Genomic DNA, 22,979 nt, shown 5'->3' with positions numbered 1-22,979 from the left:
ACAGGTGAGTTCCTAAGCAAGTTCTGTACATTCAGGAAAACTACTGAAAATATTCTGAACAGGAAACAAAACAAAAACAAAGGGCAGCCTTACCAATAATGGCATTATTTCCTCCAAGTTCTAACAAGCTTCTCCCTTTAAAAACATAAGACAAATTAATGCCCGTTTTAGTATTTAATGCACACTGATAGACGGCCCCAAACCATAACCTATCCCACTTATGTTCTCATTTATTTTGATTGAAAACAAAGCATGAGCATTGAATCAATGTCAAATTTCCTGACTTTAATAACTGTACTGTGGCTATATGACAGAATGTGCTTGTTCTTAGGAAGTACACTGACATATTTAGTAGCAAAGGAACACAAGGTCTTCATCTTTCTGCAAATGGTTCAAAAATAACGTGCAACCACAATATACGTGTGTGTGTGTGTGTGTGTGTTACTGGAGAGAGAGAAAATGATAAAGCAAATGGGGCAAAATGTAAGCCATTGGTGAATCTGGGTAAGGGTATAGAGAAATTACTTGTGTGTCTTATAACTTTTTCTTTAAGTTTGACATTATGTTCAAAAAAATCCCAGTTAGTATAAATGGTACAGCCACTATGGAAAACTATATGGCAATTTCCCAAGAAACTGAACACAGAATTACCATATGATTGATCTAGCAATTCAACTTCTGGGTACATAGCCAAAAAAAGTAAAAATCAGATATTTGTACACCCATGTTCACAGCAGCATTACTCACAAAAGCTAAATGGTGGAGGCACAGATGGATGACTGGATAAAAAAAATATGGTGTGTGTGTACATATATGTGTGTGTGTGTGTATATATATACATACACACACACACACATATAATGAAACATTATTTAACCTTAAAAAGAGTGGAAATTCTGACACATGCCTCAACATGGATGAACCTTGAAGATATTATGTTTAGTGACATAAACCAGTCACAAAACGATAAATATTGTGTGATTTTAGTTATATGAGCTTCCTAGAATAGTCAAACCCATAGAGACAGAAGGAAGAATAGTAGTTGCCAAGGGGCCGGGGGAAGGCAGAAATGGAGAATTAGTTTTAATAGGTACAGTTTCAGTTGGGAAGACAAAAAAAAAAAGTTCTGGAGATGGATGTTGGTGATAGTTGCACAACAATGTCAATATACTTGATGCCAGAGAACTGCACAATTAAAAATGGTTAGAATGGTAAATTTTTATACCTTTTCTCACAATAAACAAGTTTAAAAATTATGTGGTCATTGAAGAAAATTATTTTTTTAAAAGAACAAAATGTATCAAGCAAGCAAAAAGCGATGGCCCATAGGTGACCATGATATCTGTCCTTATATTTTGGTATAGTGCCTTCCAATCTTTTTCCTGTGCATTTATATTTAGTTTAGATCACACAATCTAATTAACTTTATTTTCTGATTAATATATTTTATACCTTCTCCTAAGTTATTAGCAGCTGTTAAAAAACATATTGCTGCATTGTATCCATCATAGTGATGTACCAAATTTTATTTCGCTACTTCTCTAGTACTGAATATATGGACTGTTGAACATCTACATCTTACCTACTTAGGTCAGGGCCAAAGGACATGAATATTAGGGCATACACACACACACACACACACACATATATATATACACACACATATATATATATTGCCAGCTTACATTCCAGGCAATTATACAGCAGGGTATGAATGCCATTCTGACCTTACACTCCCCAGCATAAAGATCTGAAATTTATTTGCCTCATTTTAGAGCTGTGTTTACCACATCTTTTGAACATACACTTATTTTTCCTTGAATGCATTCTAAAATCAGCTCCTGTGCAAATCACTTTTATTTATTTGTGGTGTCAGGAGTGTATGTGACAGGGAGAGCATGTTCTCACTTCCACGGCTCTGAAACAGCTACGTATCAAGTGAATGTTAATTGTAAGGGGAGGGCTGTTATTACCAAGCCACTGAGTGCTACGTCAGCTCCAGTCTCCGCTGCAGCAGCTGATGTGGTGACAGCTTGCTGGCTACAGCAGAGCACTACACTAGACGGCAGGAAAAGGGGAGGGAACAGGAGATTCTACACCTCACACCAGCTCCTCCTGCCTGGCTAGAAGTGCTGTGCGGCAGAAGGGAAGGGACCTATACTCCCTGCACCCTTCCAATTCCCTGTCTGCTCCCAAACCACACTCCTGCAGACAACCCCCTCTAAGACAAGCACCTGTACCTTAAGACAGGTGGATACACTTTTTAAAATTACAAACCTATTATTAGTGCTACTTAAGAGAGAACAAACTACTGCTTTGAAGAAGAGGGGGATGGGAGGGGGACCAGAAGAGGAAATTTGCTAGTGGGGAGAGTGGAGTGAATGACCTTGAGCACCTCCGGGCATGCTTGTTGGCCAGTCCTATATCTTCTTTGAAGTAGTATCTATTCAAATCCTTTGCCCGTTTTTAATTGGGTTGTTTGTCTTTTATATTGTTGAATTGTTAAGAGTTCTTTATATAGTCTAGATATAAATCCCTTATCATAAGATTTGCAAATGTTTTCTCCTATTCTACAGGTTGTCCATTTTTTTAATGGTATCCTTTGAAGCACAAAACTTTTTCATTTGATGATATCTATCATTTCTTGTGTTGCTTGGGCTTTAGGTGCCATGGCTAAGAAACCATTGCCTAATCCAAGGTCACAAAAACTTATTTCTATGTTTTCTTCTAAGAGTTTTACAGTTCTAGTTCTTATATTTAAGTCTTTGATACATGTGAGTTAGTTTTTATATGCTGGGTAAAGCACATATCTAGTTGTCCTAGCACCATTTATTGAAAAGGCCATTCTTTTCTCATTGAAACATCTTGGCACCCTTGTCAGAATCAACTGGTCATAATGGTTTATTTCTGAACTCTCAATTCTACTCCACTGATCTTTATGTCTGTCCTTATGCCAGGACCACATAGTCTTGATTACTGTAGTTTTGCGGTAAGTTCTGAAATCAAGAAGTGTTAGTCCTTCGACTTTGTTTTTCTTTTCCAAGATTGTTTTGGCTACTTAGGGTTCTTCGTATTTCCATATAATTTTAGGATCAGCTCGTCAATTGCTACAAAAGGCAGCTGACATTCTGAAAAGTATTGCATTCAACATGTAGGTCACTTGGGCAGTACTGATATTGGGCAATAACATTATTAAGTCTCCCAAAAGGTGAAAATGGGATGACTTTACTTTTATTTAGGTCTTTAATTTCTTTCAAAGATGCTTTATAGCACTCTGTGTGAAAAACTTATACATCTTTTGTTGAATTTACTCCTAAGTAATTTATTTTTTCTGATGCTATGTTATTAAATGAAATTATTTTGTAGATTTCATTTTCAGATTGTTCATTGTTAATGTATAGAAATGTAATTGATTTTTCTTTATTAATCTCATATCCTTGCTGAACTTGTTTATTAGCTCTAATAGTTTTTTTTGCAAACTTGCATTTTAAAAGCAATGCCAAGCTCTGGCTGGCATGGTTCAGTGGTTAGAATGTCAGCCCGCACACCAAAGGGTCTTGAGTCAGATTTCTGGTCAAGGGCACATACCTAGGTTGCCAGTTCAATCCCCCACCCCGGTCAGGGCACATGTGGGAGGCAACCAATCAAGGCAACCAACTGATGTGTCTCTCTCAAATCCATGTTTCTCTCTCTTTCTTTCTCTCTCTCTTCCTCCCTCCCCCATCCCCATTCCTTCCACTCTGTCTCAAAAAAAAGCAATGCTTAAAAAGCAAAAGGGAGGCCTGGCAGATTTCCTAGTCAAGTCTCATCCTGTTAGAGTCTAAATTCACAATAGCCAAAAATGAAAGTCAATATTATCCTTAAAAAACCTCTTTAATCAGTCATAACGTACAGTGTGCAAAACTATGTTTACGTAAATGAGGGAACAGATTTAAATCTCCTATTCCACATTCACTGTAGGTCCTGTACTCAATGATGCTGTTTAAATTGTGAGTTTTCTTTTTTTAATTTGCCAAATAGGTCTGATAGAATTTGATAAATATATTTGATATGATATTATTATAGTCATTTGGAGAGAAATTGACATCCTTTTCCAAATTATGCTATTTAATTTGCGACTGCCCTAATATTAACCCACTAATAACTGTATTCTTTCATTTATTTGGACATTCAAATAAACATGGCTGGTATAACCCCGGAAAGGGTCAAAGAAAAAACACTGTTAGATTTCATATCCATAGCTCTGAGGGAATTAAAATCCTCATTAGAAAGCCGACACTTACCGAACCTCTCCTGCACCATAAGGGCCACCTGTTTCCCCACCTGAGTGCTCCCGGTGAAGGACAGCAGGCTCACTCGCTCATCTTTGGCCATTGCTGTGCTGCAGGGGAACAGACAAGGGCGCTCAAGCAGAGAAACCCAGCAACGGCGCCACCTGGTGGTACTGGCCAGAAAACCCTGGCCCGGGCTCTTGGAAAGGCAAAGTCAGGAGAGCCAGGGAAGGTCTCCGTAAAAATGAACTAGGTTTCCATAAGCAGAACCATATAACAGAATGGGCTAACCTCTTCCATGAGCTCTCTATAAACAGAAATCACCTTGAAGACATTATTAAGGAAGAAAGCCCTTGTACTGAGTGGGTAACTGGTATGTGAATTATAGGGTGGTTTTTAAAAACAATAAATTTAGATATAGAAGCTGTATTCCCAGGGCTCCCTTTTACAGTCAGCTGAAGAACCCAGACAGTAGGCTGTGTTCTCGGGGCAGGGGGTGAGACGCCAGACTACAATTCCACAGCTCTGCTTTGTAAGTAAGCACCTTTATAAACCCAGTGTCAGCAAGCCATGGACTGACACTGTTACAGCAGTTTGTTATTTCAGGATATAAGCACCTTACAATATCAGCTCTGGGCAATTTAAAGGATGATTTCTTATTCATCCTCCAGCAGAGGCTATGCCTTCATAAAGGCAGAGCCCACTGGGGTCCATAATAATAATGACTCCAAAAAACCACTCTCACTCCAGCTGCACTGGGTCTGGTTATTTTAGGGCAGGTGGTTCTAGTCGCTCAACCTGGGGACCTTCAACAGAAAGATGTTCTCTGTCTATCCACCTACCCGATATCGGCTCCACCACAAGTCAAGGAACAAATCGCACCAGGCAGCTTGTTGTCCTCCAGGACCTTGGCTATTATCCTAGGAAGGAAAAGCAAGTACTGCTGAGGGAGCAATTTCATTTCTTAGGGTTTTTGAAAAACTAAGAATAAATTCCAACCACCTAACTTCCCTGTTTCAACTCTCTTCCTCCCCTCAAACATCCAAGCCTGCATTTCTCCTCACATAACAGAAATGAGGTTTCCAACCCGGCTGGTGTGGCTCAGTGGTTGAGTACCAACCCATGCACCAAGAGGTCACCAGTTTGATTCCCTGTCAAGGTACACGCTCAGATTTCAGGCCTGATCCCCTGTAGGGGGTGTGCGGGAGGCAGCTGATACATGTTTCTCTTTCATCGATGTTTCTCTCCCTCTCCCTTCCTCTCTCTCTCAAATCAATAAAAACATACTTTTTAAAAATGTTTTTTTTTTTAAAAGAAATGAGGTTTTCAAACAAAAGCAGAACTCTTTTTTTTCTCCCTAAGAGAATCTTAAAAAGAAATTTTTTTAAGAAAACATGCAAAAGAAATAAGACATAAAGCATTGGTCAGATAGTGTTTTTCTGCCAAACTATGAGGATAAATCTAATTCTAGACGGTTGACTGATCACAGGGCATTTTTTGTCTTCTGGTCTCTCACTACAGAACCACTAAAATGATGATAAAGAAATTTAAAAAAGAAATACTAAGAAATAAGCCCTAGAAAGATGACAAAATGAAAGGGCATCCCCATCAGCAAACGAGAGGTTTCAATATGTCTCGGCAAAGCAGAGGCAGCCAGAAAAGTGGCTCAGACGTATGATATGTGGCCCGTGTTCCTCTTATGAGTCTGAACTTACGAGTTTAGTTGAATTTAAGAACTCCTGTTGGATATGGCGGCACCCTTGCTTAAATACGGCAAAATTTCAGCATCATTTTACTCATTGTCTTTCATTACAAAACAAGATATTCTCAATTACCTGAAATATCAGCCATGTTCCTATGTGAACATTCAAACCCTTCAACATATTTAAAGCAAATAATAAACAACTCAAAGCAACAATAACTTAGGACATTTGAAACTACTATCAAAACTGACAATATTTTAAACCAGTTGCTTAAATTGGCGAGTTCTATGTTTTTAATTTTTTAAAAATTGCCTGGGGACTCTCATCATTGTTGTATGTTTTGTGTATCAGAGTTCAGAGTGCTGTGTAATATTTCATTTAAACACCCCTGCCTTGAAGAATATATTTTCCTCAATATCACACATTCCTTTCGAGTACTGTAAATATTCTCTTTTTCAGCTCACTTTTCACTTCCTAAGCAGTGTTCCTAAATGACCTTCTAATATGAAGGACCCTCTTACATATGGACTCCACCACAAGCTCTCTACAACAGCTCAAATCAGAGAATGCAAACCATGAAAATGACACTGTTGTAACTGACCCAGTTATTAATAATAGGAAAGAAGCACAGGAAAGGCCAAATATTATGGGCCTGTCATTTGGGCAGCTCCACCAGGAGGCTAAAGCTTTACACAGACCAGGGAGCCACCAGTCTATTCAGTCTATTCCTGCAGATTTCTGGGGCAGGGACTGGACAGGGAGGAGATAGACACATGCCCAGTAAAGTGGAGGTGACACTGGGAGGGTACTTGCCTGTTAGTCACATCTGGGAATAGGTCATTGGCTAGAATGGGTGTGGCCACTGCAAGTGCTGGAAGATTCGAGATATTTAATCTCCTAAACAAAGGAGTTTGCCCTCTTGGTTGACTCCTAGCTTGCGGGGCTCTCTCTTCCGCTTCCTGGCATTCTCCCGTGTGGCCCACGGTCGTGTGGCCCTCCACACACAATGCACTAATGGACTAATGGAACTAGCCAGATGCTGAACTAGACCGGGCTGCAGCGTGGAACGGCAACTCTGGACACTGGCTTTCCTTCTAGCTCTACTGATACCCCAGTTACACTTCTTCTATAACTGGACTAAAGGAAATGCGACTTTGGAAACCCAGGGATGTAAGTCCACGCAAATAAAAACCACTCATCCTCCCGCGTAAATCTCAGAAAATTCTTTTCCCCAATATCGTAAGGACTCCACCCTCAGCACCCAGTGGGGAAAGGGATACCCCAATTTCCCCAATAACAAAATCAATCAACTATGAGGATGCATCATCACCCATCATGGGAAGGTGCTCTCTTCTATATGATCTCTAAATTCCAGAATGATAAATTAGTAACACTGATTTTATGACATAATCAGAGTTATCAAGTTTTCAAATATGAGTACATAAAACAATTTTTAATCAAAAGATAAAATACATTTTAGATAGTGTGAGAAGAACCCGTGGAATAATGTAGTGAACATTTGTCTCTGCTTTGCTATAGTCTATTAAACAAAAATAATAAAATAATTAGCTGGGTGGAAATTAAAACCATTAACATGTAGAATAGTTAAAAAATATAGCCCCTAAATCGCAAAAAAATTTCCTCTCTGCTAGATTTACTTTTATTTTGCAAGTGACAATAATGTTTATAAGAGTTCAGTTTCAACACTTAAATCAATACCTGGCCTGTTTCTAAAGAGTTAAATGATTTGGTCCTGAAAGAGCTCTATACACTGCAAAATGATACCAAATGTTATTACAACCAAATGAGAAAGAGGTTATCCAAATTCCATACTTAAATATGACACTTTCACATCCCATTAAAAATGTAGTGCCTGTCAATCACCCTTTTGAAATTACTCCATACCCAGGAAAAAGAAAGCCACACATACTCACTTTGTGACGGCGACACTGATGAGGGAAGTGGTCGGAGCACCTTTCCTTGAGAGGATTAAAGAAAAAAAGGCAACTTAACTTGGTGGAAATCATAAATACCTTTTATTATCAAGCAGGAGCCAAAGTCTTTTTAGACAACTGAGCATAGTAACTGAAATAGTGGTGTCTCTGAGACCTAGCAGACTACAAAACTTCCATAAATATAAAATGGCAAAGAGCAATTTTGAGCCTGCTTGCTGCACTGACCATAGGAACTGCTACATTCATCTCCACCAGTTATGGGAACTGTGTGAAGCGGAAGTCAGCATGGTTTTTGTTGGGAGGGTCAGACAGCTGCAGGAAGCATCGGTCCCTTTGGCAACACGGTGCCAAATCATCAATCCTCCCACTATGCATTGCTTCTGTAGACAGTCTTAGAGTACATTCGACTGACTACATTGAGATCGGCATATATAACTAATGGTAAGATGCAAACAGGGAAAGACAATTCTCCTGGTTTTCCTGACCTAAGTTCTTCCACAGAACGTGAAAGCTATAAATAGTGTTTTGTCATCTATAAGATACAGACATTTTCCCACTTAACTTTTATTATCAAACAGTTTATAAAATGTAAATTTTTTTTTCTGATCCTCACCAGAGGATACTTTTTCCACTGCTTTTCAGAGAGAGTGGAAGGGGGGATAGAGACAGAGAAACATGGATGTGAGAGAGACACATTGATTGGTTGCCACCCCAATGTGCCCCGACTGGGGCCGGGGATGGAGCCTACAACCGAGGTACGTGCCCTGGGCCAGAATGGAACCCAGGGCCCCTCGGACCAAGGGCTCATGTTCTAACCACTGAACCAAACCGGCTAGGGCTATAAAATGTAAAATTTAATGCATCAATGGCAACATTAGCCCAGTGCCTCAGAATCACTTGAGAATTCACTATTGAATTTTTATTGGGGGGGCGGAAAAAAAGGAGCCAAACTTTAAAAAGAAGGTTGTGACTTATCCCAAGTTCTTTTTCTCCCACTTGTCTGCTTAGTTTTCTGTTGGGGAGTGCAATATAACAAAGATTATTTCTCTGGTCTTTGTTCCTGGCACAGAGTTTCAGAACACCTTGGCATTCTGAGGGATAGGAGTGTGTTTGTTATGCCAACAAGGTGACTTGTGGTGTCCACTAGATAGCTTCCAGATGCGGTTGGTCGCTGGTCACCAGAAAGACCACCAATGGAGAAGGGAGGAGGAATCTAGATTGAGTTCGATCACATGTCCAATGACATAATCAATAATGCCTAGGGAATAAAAGCCCAATAAAAAAAACTCTGGACTCAAGCTCAGTGGAATCTCCTGGTTGGGAGAGTGACCTACCCCAACTTCACTGGGTGAAGGAATGGGAGCTCTGCATCTGGGACCTTCCAGACCTTGCCCTATGTGTATCCTTTATAAAAAACTATAATCGCCCTGGCCTGTGTGGTTCAGTTGGGTGGGCATCCTCCTCTGCACCAAGAAGTCTCAAGTTCGATTCGCAGTCAGGGCACATGCCCAGGTTGCGGGCTTGATCCCAGTGGGGGGCATGGGGGCGTTAGCTGATTGATGTTTCTCTCTCTCCTTCTCCCTTCCTCTCTCTCTAAAATCAATAAAAATATATATATATATTTTTTAAAAACTATAATCATTGAGTATTGTGCTTTCTTGAGACCTGTGGGTCATCATTCTAATGAATTACTGAAGCCAAGGGTTCATGGGAACCTCCAAATTTGTAGCTGGCTGGTCCAAACTGCAGAGGTCCTGGGACCTGGGGGTACTTGCAGCTGGCATCTGAAGTAGAGCCAGTTTGTGGAGATCTGAGCCCTCTGAGGAGCCTGACACTAAATCCAGGAAGTCACTGTCAGAATTTAATTCTACCTGCTTTGGATGGAAACAACCGCAAGGACAAGGCTGTGTCAAAAAAAAAAAACTAAATCAAAAAAATTAATTTTACCAATGGTAAAATGCAAAGTAATTCAAAGTCGGTGTTTCACAACTAGCAGATATAGCTTAATATGTTAATAGAAAGAGTAGAGTAGTAGCACACGTTTCAATACATCTAAAATACTTTTACTAGTACAATGGCCACTTTTATCACCTTACTACTGGATAAGAAAGTGAGCCGTTCTCACCAAAGGCAGACGTTGCCACAGATCATGGCGATGGCATTGTTCCAGCCGTACACCGCCACGGGGAAGTTGAAGGCAGTGATGATCCCAACCAGGCCGACAGGATTCCACTGCTCAATCAGCGCATGGCCGGGTCCTGAGGACGGGGGAGGTGAGGAACGTGCTTAAGCATGTTCATTCAATGCACGTCAAGTTAACAAGCAAAGTCTGAAGTCCTCCATTTTCAGGACAAAGGTACGCAGGACCAAGTAGGGATTCCAGATGCCTTGTAGTGGATTAAGTTACAGAGCCGAGGGATACTGGTACATTAATTAGCATACGACAAAAGCTGCTATGACTACACCACCTCATGAACTATAATGACAGACACTATGCCTCTGATCCTCATAGGAACTCTGATTGTTTTAGTCAAGGGCAACCAGAGCAGTGAAGAACCAAAGCAAGGAGTGATGGCTCACAAACCCTGGGGAAATCCAGAACAACTGGAAGGATGTTGCTCCCAGCCATGAATCTTTCTGGCCACACTCACACTGATAGCTAGGCACAGGAAAGCTGCCCACTGCTGCACCCATGCCACGCCCTCCTTTAGTCTAGGCACCCTGGACCCCATTGCCAGACCCTCCTTTAGTCTAGGCATCCTGTACCCCATTGCCAGACCCTCCTTTAGTCTAGGCATCCTAAGCTCCCTTCAAATGATGTACTGTCTCCTCCTCTCTTGGCCTCCCCTCTTTACCCTCCTCCCCAGGGAGACCAGTGCAGCTCTGGTAACATCACTCCTTTGCTTAAAATCCTTTGGTGTCTGGGTCACTACTGTAGCTGCCCTACCATACAGTCCAAACTCCCTATCAGGAAAGGTCTCTTCCCACTTCCTCTCCACCCTCTCTCTCCCCTCACACTGTGCCCTCCATCTCTGCTAAAATAACACAGTTCCCCGAATAAGCCACATCCTCCCATCCTAAACTATCACTTTTTTCCCTCCCTATTTAAAATAACACCTGCCCAGCACTCCACCCCTCTCTTTCTTGAGGCCTAAACTTGGATTACGTTCTCCGGCTAGCTTAGCGGCTCACTATGCTGTCCTCCAACCCATCAGAGTACTTACCATGTCCTATTATAATTTTCCATTTACTTATCTCCCACTTGCTTCTCACTCCTAAGTGTAAGGAATCTATAGGCTTATAAATTCCTTGAGGACAAGGACTGTGCCTTACTGGTCAAGTATCACCTATTATATCACCTGACACCTGGGAGACACTCAATAAGCATTAATTGCAGCACTGAGGTCAAAGTTACCCCAAAGCCTCTACATAGATGAATAATGTACTCTTTAAAAAAATCTATTTTTTCTTTCCTGATCATAAATGTAACCTAATTCCCATCACGGAAATTCTGAAAAATACCAAAAAAATAGAAAGATGACAATAAAAACCATTAATAATTTGGCCACACTGGGATAACCAGTTCCCACTCTGGCAGATTTCCAGCCCTTATATCTTCAGTGCAGCCACACGGAGCCATCTGTTTGCTCTACAAAAACTGCAAACATTACAAATCACGTAAGCCCTTCTCCTCTTCACTGAAACCTCTCAGAGTACAAGGCTGGTCCTTGCAGCAAAAATCTGAAAATATCCATCATTTGGGAACTGGTGAAATAAATTATGTGCAGTATTTTTACAGCAAATACACAAGCTATAAATAAAGATGAAGGAAGCACCTTCATGGAAAAATATGAAACAATTTCCAAGACCCATTACATAGGAAAAAGTATAGAACAGACTGTACAGTTTGCTAATGCTTGTGTTTCCAAAAGACATACATTTGCCTACAAGTGAACAGAAACTCTAAAAAGATATATAAGAAACCAGAATCACTGGCACTTCCATGGGGACATTATGGGGGGTCCAAGGGAAGTACGTTAAACCCTTTACTCTTCTATTCCCTTTTAATTTTGTGACATGAGATGATAGTCTCTTAAAAAAACAACAACATTAAAATCATTTAAAAATAAATAAATACAACCCTCCCATAAAAGTGTGGGGTTGGAGGAAGGCAATCTTCATAAACAGGATTTTTATTACCCACTAACAGAATGCCAACATTAGCTCAACCTTTGCCTTAGGACATTTAGGTCATTTTTAATGTTTCCTATTGATACCACAGTGAACATCTTTGCACATAAACCTTTGTCACATTTCAGATTACTTACTTAAATTATTGAAACTGGTATTAAATATCAGGCTCTTAAGGTTATTTCCAAATTGTTTTCCAGATGGATGGGCAATTCACGTTACCACAAGTCATCATAAAAGAGTGTCTGTCTCACCCACAGACTTGCCAACACTGAGTTTTATCTTTAAAAATAAAAAAAATTTTCAAGTGTCTTAATCTGATATTTTCACCTGTTTCAATTTACATTTTTGAGTATGAAGATGTGGGGAAGGGGCCAAGTGGCATGACTTAGTGGTTGAGCATCGACCTAGGATCCAGGAGATGGCGGTTAGATTCCTGGTCAGGGCACATGCCAGGGTTGCGGGCTCCATCCCCAGTGAGGGACGAGCAGGAGGCAGCCGATCAATGACTCTTTCATCACTGATGTTACTATCTCTCTCTCCCTTCCTCTCTCTGAAATCAATAAAGACATATTTAAAAAACAAAAAAAATTTTTTTTTTAAAGAAGTGGGGAAGACTTGGGGAGGGGACAGGAGCAGGGTGGAGGGGACCAAAGGCAGCAGTGGGGGGAGGGACATCTGTAATACTTTCAACGATAAAGATTAAACCTATTAAATAAATTAATTAAATAAAGATATTTTCATTCATTTATATGCCACTTACAATTCCCCTTTTGCAAAATGATCACAGCCAGGGTATTTTTTGGAGCTCTTTGTATCAAAGCACAGAACTCTTAGCCTAAGTGACTTCATTGCTTACTCTCAGAAGGCAGGATGGGTCCTCCGATCATCCGTGATAGGCCAACAGCATAGTCACAAATATCCACGTATTCCTGAACTTCTCCCACACCTTCCACTAAGATTTTCCCCATCTCCAAAGACACCTAAAAATACAAAAAGCCAAGCTCCAATATTCCAACAGAATTCATGTTTTAAACATTAAAATGACAAGGGGGAAAAGCGTAACACATTTGTGTCTCTCTTGTGAAGGTAATAAACTTCAGAAATTCTGTTCCTATTTTTCTGAAGAATTTTAAAACCCAAGAATAGTCTTCATTTTCCTGTCCGTCTTGCTCATTTTTCCTCCAGAAAAAAGACTTTTGAAATACATAAATTGCTTTCTTAAAAATCACAATCTTGCCCTGGCCAGTGTGGCTCAGTTGATTGGGCTTTGTCCCAGGCACGGAAAGGTTACTGGTTTGATTCCCAGTCAGGGCACATGCCCAGGTTGTGGGCTCGATCCCGTCAGGGGCGTCCAGGAGGCAGCCGATCAATGACGACTCTCTCATCATTGATGTTTCTCTCTCTCTCCCTCTCCCTTTCTCTCTCTGAAATCAATAAAAACATATTTAAAAAATTAAAAAATAAAATTAATTAAAATTTAAAAACCTTTAAAAAATCACAGTCTTACATACAGAAATGGGTGATGGCTTTATTCCCCTTTAAAGGATTATATTTTTACTACAGAAATACCTTACCAAGCTTCCTAGTACTTGAATCTTCTCCCGCAAGGCATCACCAATCTGTCTCACTATTTCTCCTCGCTTTGGAGCAGGAATCTAAGAAAAAAATGGAATTTTAGTGTCTGATTCAAAGTATAAACTCTAAGCCCTGGCCAGGTAACTCAGTTGGTTAGAGCGTCATCCTGATACGCCAAGGTTGTGAGCTCGATCCCTGGTCAGGGCACATACAAGAAGCAACCAATGAATGCATACATAAGTGAAACGACAAATCAGTCTCTCTTTCTGTTTCTCTCCCTCTCGCTCTAAAATAAATATATATTTTTAAAGGTGGTAAAATAAAGTATAAACCTCGTGTCTTTAACACTATTAGATAAATGTGCTCTGAGAGAGCAAACAACAAGCAGATGGCTTTTTTGATCACAACAAGATGATAGGTTCATAGCGAGCAAGGGACTGTGCCAAGAAGAGAGAGAAATTCAGAGGTTGAACACAATCTTTTAGGATGACTCCAGCAGGCTTCAAATACCTTAAATACCTATAAGGTTTTGTGATTCCCAGCAATGAGTTCTATGGGTCAAACTGGCTGCATGCCCAAACCCTCGATTTGGCTTCCTTATAAACTGGTATTCCATAATCCATTCAAATCATATCATGCACTCACGAAATATTTTCTAAACACTCTTGTGGCAAGAGTAATAATAAGCACTGGGACTACAATAAGAAGTGAGGCATTTATGGAGCTAATTAATAACTAGAGGGAGGCACAGAGATTTTTTTTTTAAAGGCGACAAATAATTACAAATTGCCAACAGGTCTATAAAGTCCAAGGAAGTAAACAGGGTGCTGAGGTGGAGAATACAGCAGGTTTGGGTAATAAATGGATGTTATTTAATCTAAAAGGTTGTCAGGGAAAAATCTCTAAGGAGATAAGATTTAAGCTGAAACCTAATGAATAGAAAAAGTGAACCATAGGAATATTCTTCCTGGAGTAGGGATGGGGGAGTGGAACGTAAGAGACAGCCACAGAAAATAAGAGCTTGTCATAGCCCCGGCCGGTGAGGCTCAGTTGGTTGGAGCATCGTCTCATACACCAAAAGGTAGCAGGTTCAATTCCCAGTCAGGGCACTACCTAGGTTGCAGGTTCGATCCCCCGGTTAGGGCACGTGCAAGAGGCAAACAATCATGATTCTCTCTCATCTCTCTCTCTCTCCCCCCGTCTCCCCCTGTAAAATTCAATAAAAAAACCATGTCAGCCCAGCCGGGCGTGGCTCAGCGGTTGAGCATCGATCTAGGATCCAGGAGATTGAGGTTCAATTCCTAGTCAGGGCACATGCCTGGGTTGTGGGCTCCATCCCCAGTAGGGGGAGTGCAGGAGGCAGCTGATTGATGATGTTTCTCATCACTGTTTCTCTCTCTATCCCTCTCCCTTCCCTCTCTCTCTAAAATCAATAAAAACATATTTTTTTAAAAAGAAGAAAGTAGAATGCAAAGGCCAAAGGAGTTTTTTAAGGAGTTCAAAGAGGCAGGAGAGGACTACAGAGGCCACACTGCAAAGGGCCATGTAAAGGATCCAAAAACAGTGAGGCAATTACCAAAGGGTTTCAAATGGGAGAGTGGTGGGCATGGATCACAGTGCGTTTTAAAATATCACCCTAGTTGTAGTATAGAAAATGGATCGGAGGGAAACAAGAATCAGGCAGGAAGACCATTAGGCCAGACCAGAGATGGTGGCTGTCAGGACTACAAAAATGGTAATAGAGAGAAATGTAATTTAAGATGTTCAAGACTTGATTATTGAAAATTGGTAATTGATTGATTCTCAACCCTGACTATATATTAGAATCACCACCCATGTAACTTTGAACTAGATTCCAGTTTAGACCACTCAATCTGGCTTCTTTTCTACCCCCAGCTTCCCAGATGGTTTACACGAACAGCAAGAGTTGAAAACACCAGGATCAGGTTTGGGGAAAGTGAAATGAGGGGGGTGTAGGAAACAAGGGAGAAAGCCACAACTCCGTGTGAGCTTCATCAGTCCTAGCATAACAGGGCATCGATATCCTCAGACCCTCCTGAGATGGGCAACAAGAGCCCTCATCCCTGTACACTTCACCCACGAAGTCACATTTAGAATTAGCATTCAAGACAGCCACATGGAGGGAACTGTGAGCATGGAGGGAAGTATTAACTGAGCCTTTGAGGAATTAATACAATGACACCCATGTTAAAGAGCTGCCAGGTATGTAGTATCCTTCATTCAGTTAAAGATGGCCCACTAACAGTTCCTGTCCTCAAGGGAGGGAAGAGGCTCTGGCTCTTCCTCGCCGGGGATGGAGAGGAAAGTGAGGATGCAGAGGGGATGCAGAGGGGCAGAAGCAGGTGGCCTTCTGAGCTGAAACTATCTCATGAAAGGAGCAGCACCCAGTATTCCCAGCTAGGTTCTCTGTGGTTAGTTCCAGTTAAGAGGAAGAAATCAGCTTTGATAAACTAGTCTTCTGTATTTTTATACTGTGTTCTTTTTCCCTTCAAGAAAAATGTTTCCTTAGAAAAATTCCTGGCTTAACTCAAATGAGCTAAATGAAACAGTGGTTTGTGCTCACAGAGGCAAGGCCAGCCAGAGGATCATGGCCAACTAGGGGCTCCATGTGAGTCAGGACTCAAGAGGGAAAGTGCATAGACCAGGAGGAGACCAAGCTCTGGTCTGTATTTGTTTGAGGCCCCAGCAACCTCTAAGTCACTGCCCCCATTGGCAGGGGCCCCGGAGGCACCGTTCAGAAAGTCTCTCTTCCCTAAACTTTGAACTCAATTGCTTAACTCAAATTCTAACAAGTGGATCCCCAACTGACTCAACCAGGACCCAGAAAAGCAACATGTTCCCACTTAGCAGCCCCCACTCTACTGGGAGGTCTAAAAAGTATGAAAAGTGTGCGAAAGAATGTAAGGCACAGAGTCCAGCACTGTTAAGTAAGAGCAGGCGGCCAAGTGAGATCCTGAATTTGAAAACAACCACCAAGCATAGCCCAATATTAAGGACAGATGTCACAACGTCAGCTGCCACCCCCTAGAGCAAAGACAGATTTAAGGGCCAGTTCAGAAGAAAAGACCCTGAATTCACACTAACTCTTTTCTCAGACACGACTGTATTTACCCTGGGTAAATACACACACATAATAGATGTTTCTGATCAAATGTTTCCCTGGCATTCAAAACAGTGTATACAAAGAGTGAAATCCTAATATAAATGATGGACTTTATATATTTAATGATAATGTATCAATATTGCCTCACATCTGTATGAAATATATCACACATGCAACATGTCAATAAACTTGCTAAGAGTGATGGGGGAGAGGAGAGAAAACTCTCTGTACTTTCTGCTCATCTTTCTGTTGAAGGGGCACAGAACAAGTCACCCAAGCATGTGCCATGTTGACATGTGGATTACTCTGTGCTGAAGGCACTCAAGACCCAGAAGACCCAGGAAAAGCATTTTATCTCCCCCTTAACTTCCTAGAAGAATTCAGAAAGGGGCCTGTATCAGGAAGAGAGCTATTACCAGACACAACTCTTTATATCTGAGAGACTTATCTGCATAGCAGGACAAACATTTGTTTAAAGCCCCAGACCCTATTCCTCAGGATGCTAGATAACCATCAGTTACCTGGCTGTCTCTAGGTTTCATGTCTTCAAGAGGCCCTGTAGGTACGAAATTAAAATTTGCTTTTCTGTTAATCTGTTTTATGACAATTTAATTACTAGACCAACCACAGAACCTAGAATGGAAGAAGGGATATTTTTTCCTCCCCTATAAACGTGAAACTGCTCTAAAAAATAAGTCTATTAATTTTGTTTGTTTATTGATTTTAGAGAGAGAGGGAGAGAAACAGATTTGTTGTTCCACTTATTTATGCATTCATTGGTTGCTTCTTGTATGTGCCCTCACCAGAGATCAAGCCTGCAACCTTGGCATGTAGGGACAATGCTCTAAACAACTGAGCTACCAGCCAGGGCTAAGTCTATTAATTAAAAAACAACAACAAACAATATACATACAAGAAAACAATGATGTTTAAAAATTATGCAGTAATTTAGGCTGGTATACAATGTAATCACAGGTCACAAAATTTCACACACATCGTGTGTGTGTGTGTGTGTGTGTGTATATATATGCATGTATGTATAATAATCATCACAATTATGAAATAAACACATAAAAGACTGGAAGGAAACGCACCAAACATAGCTCTTAATAATCATTCTATATTGAGAAGATAAGGGGATTAAATTCAATTATCTTGTTTACTGAATCATCCAATTTTTTTAAAGTAGGGAATATGTATTACTTTTATGAAAAGAAAATAAGTTATTTTTAAATGTCACTGCTCTGGACACTATTCTCTGCCCAGGTAGGGTGAACTTTACTTAGCACACTGTTTACTTTTGGAAGTGGTATTTTCCTGCTCAAGCATATTTTTGATTGTGTATAATGGAACTCTCAGCCTAACTTATGGCCAGAATTAGCTAAAGTAGAGGAAAAATGTTCCTCGTGCTTTGCACAGAGGCAGTCTCTAAGCAAACAACAAAGCTACATCCAACCCAGGGCTCTCCTGGAGAGTCTGCCCCTCCCCAAGACCCCATAAAATTACTGATTCAGTGAAAACACTTGGCTTGGCAGTCCCAGACCCACAGCACGTGTTTTATCACTGGCAGGTGCTGAGGTTTGCCCTGTGCCAGGCTCCCCTGAAGCATTTTACATGATTAACTCATTTTACCCTCCTGATAACACAGGAAGCAGGCACACAAAGTCTCCCCTTACTACATGACAAAGCACACTGAGGTGAAGTAATTTCCCCAGGGATAGAGCTGGGTTAACCCCAGGATATTCCTATAGCCTCAGATGAAAACGGGTATTCAGGGTGAGGTGAGGGAGGATTGGGAAACTCAGGCTAACCCGGTTCTTTACTCTCTCCTCCTCCAGAGCCTGGCCCTCATCTAGTGACAGCTAAGCTAAGTGGGGCAAACTCCAATCACAGTCCCTACACTTGCTCATATAACCCCTGGAGGAGACAGAGCTGGAGGCGGCAGAACCCATCTCAAAGCCTGATCAGACAGGTGAGGAACTCCAACCCCTGCCCTTTGAAAAGAGCTGCCCTGTGAACCAGAAATGTGGACCTATTTCTGAGATACCCCCCACAAAGCTGGTGGGGCGGGAGAAGAAAATGGGTATTTTTAGTATAAATATTCCTTGTACTTCGATAGCATGAATTTATGTTACATCAGTAAGAGTTTTTGTTTGTTTTTTTAATTGAGTTTTAGAGAGAGAGAAAGGGAGATGGAGAGAGAGAAAAACATTGATATGAGAGCAAAGCACTGATTGGCTGCCTCCTGCACACCCCCTATGGGGGAATCGCAACCTAGGCACGTGCTCTGACTGGAAATCAAACCGTCAACCTTTCAGTGCACAGGATAAGGCCCAACCAACTGCGCCACACCAGCCAGGGCCATCAATAAGAGTTTTAATCCATTTAAAACTGCCCATTGATGCACTGGCCTGTGTGGCTCACCAAAGAGTGTCGGGTTCAATTCCTGGTCAGGGCACATACCCAGGTTGTGGGCTCCATCCTCAGTCGGGGTACCCGTATGCGGGAGGCAATCGATGGATGTTTCTCTTGCTCTCTTTCTCTCTCTCTCCCTTCCTCGCTCTAAAAATCAATAAAATTTTTAAAAATTACCCATTAATACTGAAGGTCAAATATGTAAAAGGCATTATTCTAAGACCACAGCAGAGGAGATTATCACAGCCCCTAAAGAGCTCCTGTTTCAGCAAGGTGGCACTGACCTGTGCTCATCAGATGTTTCTTTTTTATTTTTTTATTTTTATTTTTTGGATGTTTCTTTATGTCACTGCAATTACAGTAAGTAATCACACCATGGCCTCCATACTTACGTCCGCCCAGACTCTCCATGCTTCTCTTGCTTTCTTTACAGATTCTTCATAGTCAGCCACACTAGCCTAAATTAAGAATTAAGGGGAGGGGGTAGTAACAAAAAAAGAATTAGGGGGAGACAAAGGGGAAGTGATGGTCTCCTAAGAACAGATTATTTTGGAAGAGAACTGGAAATCTCTCTGGGTGACCCTAAGATTTGTGGTTTGGAATGATTTTCCAAAAACTCTCTTGAACCCAGTAAGACACGGTAGAATCTAGCTGTGCTTTTTAAAACCTTGCTTCTCAAAGCAGGGTTCGTTAGTCTCATCTGGAAACAACACCTGAGGTGTATTAGAATATCAGAACCTGGGGCTCCAACCCGGGTGGAAGAGGTCAGAACCTTCATTCTGGAAGTGCCAGGTGATTCAGAAGCAAGCCCTTAAAGGGACCCCCTCTCTTTATGATTCACCTTTTCTAGGGCACACACACCTCCCCTCAAAGAGTGGACAGTCTCTCCCAAACACCCTTAAATGTCAATGAAAAGGAAACATTGTTCTTTGACTTTCTAATTGTGTATTGCTCTTGATCACTCCCACTAATTCTATGGGAGCTATTTGCAGGAAAAATAAAAGTACTTACCTGTCGGACTCTTGCTATTGGCTCATTGTTAGCAGGACAATAGGTCGTGATAACCTGAAAACAAAAAGATAACCACCATAGGTATAAAATGTAATGCAGTCCAAATTGGGGGAACAGGCCAAATGAGGGAAGAAAAGCGGAAGAAAGAACGCTAAGATACAACATCCAAACTCGGAACCTTAACTTCTGTTATGAATAAGTCACTCTACAGAGCTTTTCATTTTGACCTAAACATTCAGAACCACCTTTCTGCAAAAGTCTAAATGCAACCCGTTATTTAGTCTCTTTTTCCATTAACACACCAGACTCCAGTTTTACTTACTTCCTCCCTTACCCTGCCCATCCTCTGGTAATAAGATAAAATAGCCAAGGCCAAACAATTATGGGAAAGGCCTGTGTTCACACAAACTGAAAAGATCAACTAGAAAGAAAAAACATCAAGGCGCGGCTATTTTAAAAAAGGCCTTCGGGGGGAAATCTTTTCTCCAAGAACCTAATGATTAGAGGCTATAGGGGAAAACAAACAAACAAACAAACAGCCGGGAAACTAGCAATTGAGGAGCAGAAGGAAGAGGGGCTTGGGGTATTAAAACCACATTCATCCTACAGTCACCTAAAGGAAGGTGTTTCCTCTCACACAGCAGGTTCGTTACATAACACCCACAAACTTTGTTGCATGTTATATAACATTTTCTTCCAAAAGCTTTCTTCTGTGTGCGACTCTCAAAAACATCTGGGTGATAATAACTTTATCTTTCCATCTGATTCTACAAAACGTTTTATTGAGCACGAGCTGGCGCCAGGCATGGTGTTAGGCTCTGCAAACAGAAATGCGGAACAGCCGGTCCTGGGGGAAGCCAGAGCCCCATGGAAACGGGCCAGGGTTTCAGAAGTCCGCGCTTGCAGACTGCACGGGATTTCAGAAAAAGGATTTCAGCGGCGCACGTTACATCAAGCACGAAGCTAAGACAATTTCCACCGTTAAGCGGGTGACATGTCCCACTGCAGATCGCAGAACTCTGCCCTAAGGTTTTCAGGATGCGCGAAAAGTTTAACCCCAGCCGGCTCCAAAAGGACACCGAATCGACTCTTCCACAGCACCCAAGGACCTAAAGCCCAGGGGTCTTTTTAAAGGCACCCTACATGAGGAAACTTTTACTGTAGAGCTTCGAAACTTCCCACCCGGTACAGCCGCCCACGGCAGCAGCGGGGCGTGGGGCCGAGCAGAGCCCGCCCGGCCTCCCCGAGCGCGCCGACGCCGCAGAGATTTCCCGGGGCGCCCGCATACCTCTCCCCGGCCTCCCCAGCTTCCATTATACACGCCCTCGTTTTCCTCGCGGAGCCCCAGCTCCTTGAGCCAAGCGTACTGGGGCTGATTGATGAGCAGGGTGGACATGAAGGCGGCGGGCCTGTTCCTCGGTCCTAAGAGCTTGCTCCGCCTCGCAACGTGCACACAGAGGTGGCCGGGAACGCGCCACATACTGAGCCCCGCACCCGCCGCGCGCCTGCGGCCTCGGGGGCGCCTGAAATAGAGCCCCGCCCCCCGCCCGGGGGAGCCCATTGGGCAGCCCCGTCCCCGCCCGGGACACGCCCCCCACGCCCCAAGGCCAGCCCCAGTCTTCACCCTGCCGTTTAACTTAGGGCTGGGACCGAAGGGGCCGCCACGGGGAGAAGCGAGAGGGGTACTGCCACCTAGTGAAGACGCCCGGAACCGCGACGCCCGCTACAGATGCTTTCCAGCAAAATACTGGCTCTGAAGCCCAGTGGGTTAGAGCAGGGCCGCTTGGACCCCAACGTGCCTGGGCTCACCGGCACCTTCCGAATCCGCGGTTCTGGGTCCGGGCCTGAGAACCAGCATTTCCAACCAGCTCCCAGGTGATGGTGACGCTGCTGCTCCGTGGAATAGCCCGAGGAGGAGGAGGGGTGGTTGTTTTTTTGGTGGAGGTTATTTGTTTTCACTGCTTTGTTATGTTACAAATTAGAGTTTTCTAATGAATGGAAGATGTTACATTATGGTACTTCCTTCTAAAGATCCCGCCTGAGTATATATTCTTGCTTTTGAAGAATAAAGACAGTTTTGATCAATTTCCTTCATTCTCAGCTGCTTCTCCTTTCCACCCCTCCCCTCTTACCATCTCATTTCCCATCTAATTTCACAATAACTGGGTCTATACAAGGGAAATAGTAACATCTCCATCACCATGATTTGAACATGAGTTAATACACACACTCTCAAATTAGTCCAATGAGTAGGTGTTTCAGTGAGTCCCAACCTATTTTTCAAAATATTACTTCTCACTCGTGCCTGTGGCCTTTCGCATTGCAGCCAGACAGAATCAGTCCCTTTATGTTTCTGTGTAAAGCCTGTGTAGTCCTCCCACAGTATCTTTGCCCTTGCTGCTCTCTCCACCTGTCAAACCCTTCTTCCATCTCTGCACTCAAGCTTGAGCTTTATCTGTTCCACCCTTACGGCACAAATAATTTCAGCAAATACTTGGCATATATCAAGCACTTACCAAGAAACTGTAGTAAGTGCTGGATGATGCTTCCATTTGTAAATGTTATATCTTTCCATGTTAAAACAAGTACCATCTCTGACTGATCCTTGCATGGCTCCACAATTCCCATCATTGTATCAGGGTCAGATCCACCTATATGAATGAATGAATGAACAAATGAACCTTTGAAAACTCCTCAGGAGAAATAAGCATAGATACCCTGTCTCGCATTG

General features: G+C 42.1%; 1 protein-coding gene across 2 annotated transcripts in view; it reads right to left on the bottom strand.

Moving 5' to 3' along the window:
• The window catches only part of ALDH7A1 (aldehyde dehydrogenase 7 family member A1), a 39,818-nt gene that overhangs the window by 13,652 nt on the left and 3,187 nt on the right, over window positions 1-22,979 (bottom strand). The window contains exons 2-11 of one of the 2 annotated variants that reach the window (XM_081133388.1): window positions 22,765-22,899; window positions 20,249-20,302; window positions 19,630-19,695; window positions 13,698-13,778; window positions 12,980-13,103; window positions 10,055-10,187; window positions 7,909-7,953; window positions 5,114-5,191; window positions 4,284-4,381; window positions 94-135 (exon numbers count right to left, since the gene is read on the bottom strand). In XM_081133388.1, the coding sequence (XP_080989514.1) occupies window positions 94-135; window positions 4,284-4,381; window positions 5,114-5,191; window positions 7,909-7,953; window positions 10,055-10,187; window positions 12,980-13,103; window positions 13,698-13,778; window positions 19,630-19,695; window positions 20,249-20,302; window positions 22,765-22,800 (757 nt within the window). In that variant the 5' untranslated portion in view covers window positions 22,801-22,899. Of the gene's footprint in view, window positions 1-93; window positions 136-4,283; window positions 4,382-5,113; window positions 5,192-7,908; window positions 7,954-10,054; window positions 10,188-12,979; window positions 13,104-13,697; window positions 13,779-19,629; window positions 19,696-20,248; window positions 20,303-21,536; window positions 21,781-22,764; window positions 22,900-22,979 lie in introns of those variants that run through there. The other variant, XM_081133387.1, reaches the window with a different exon arrangement.

Source organism: Miniopterus schreibersii, assembly GCF_964146895.1.
Source record: "Miniopterus schreibersii genome assembly, chromosome: 3".
Lineage (NCBI taxonomy): Eukaryota > Metazoa > Chordata > Mammalia > Chiroptera > Miniopteridae > Miniopterus > Miniopterus schreibersii.
Note: the sequence above shows the minus strand (reverse complement) of the source record. Positions and strands in the feature narration are given on the sequence as shown.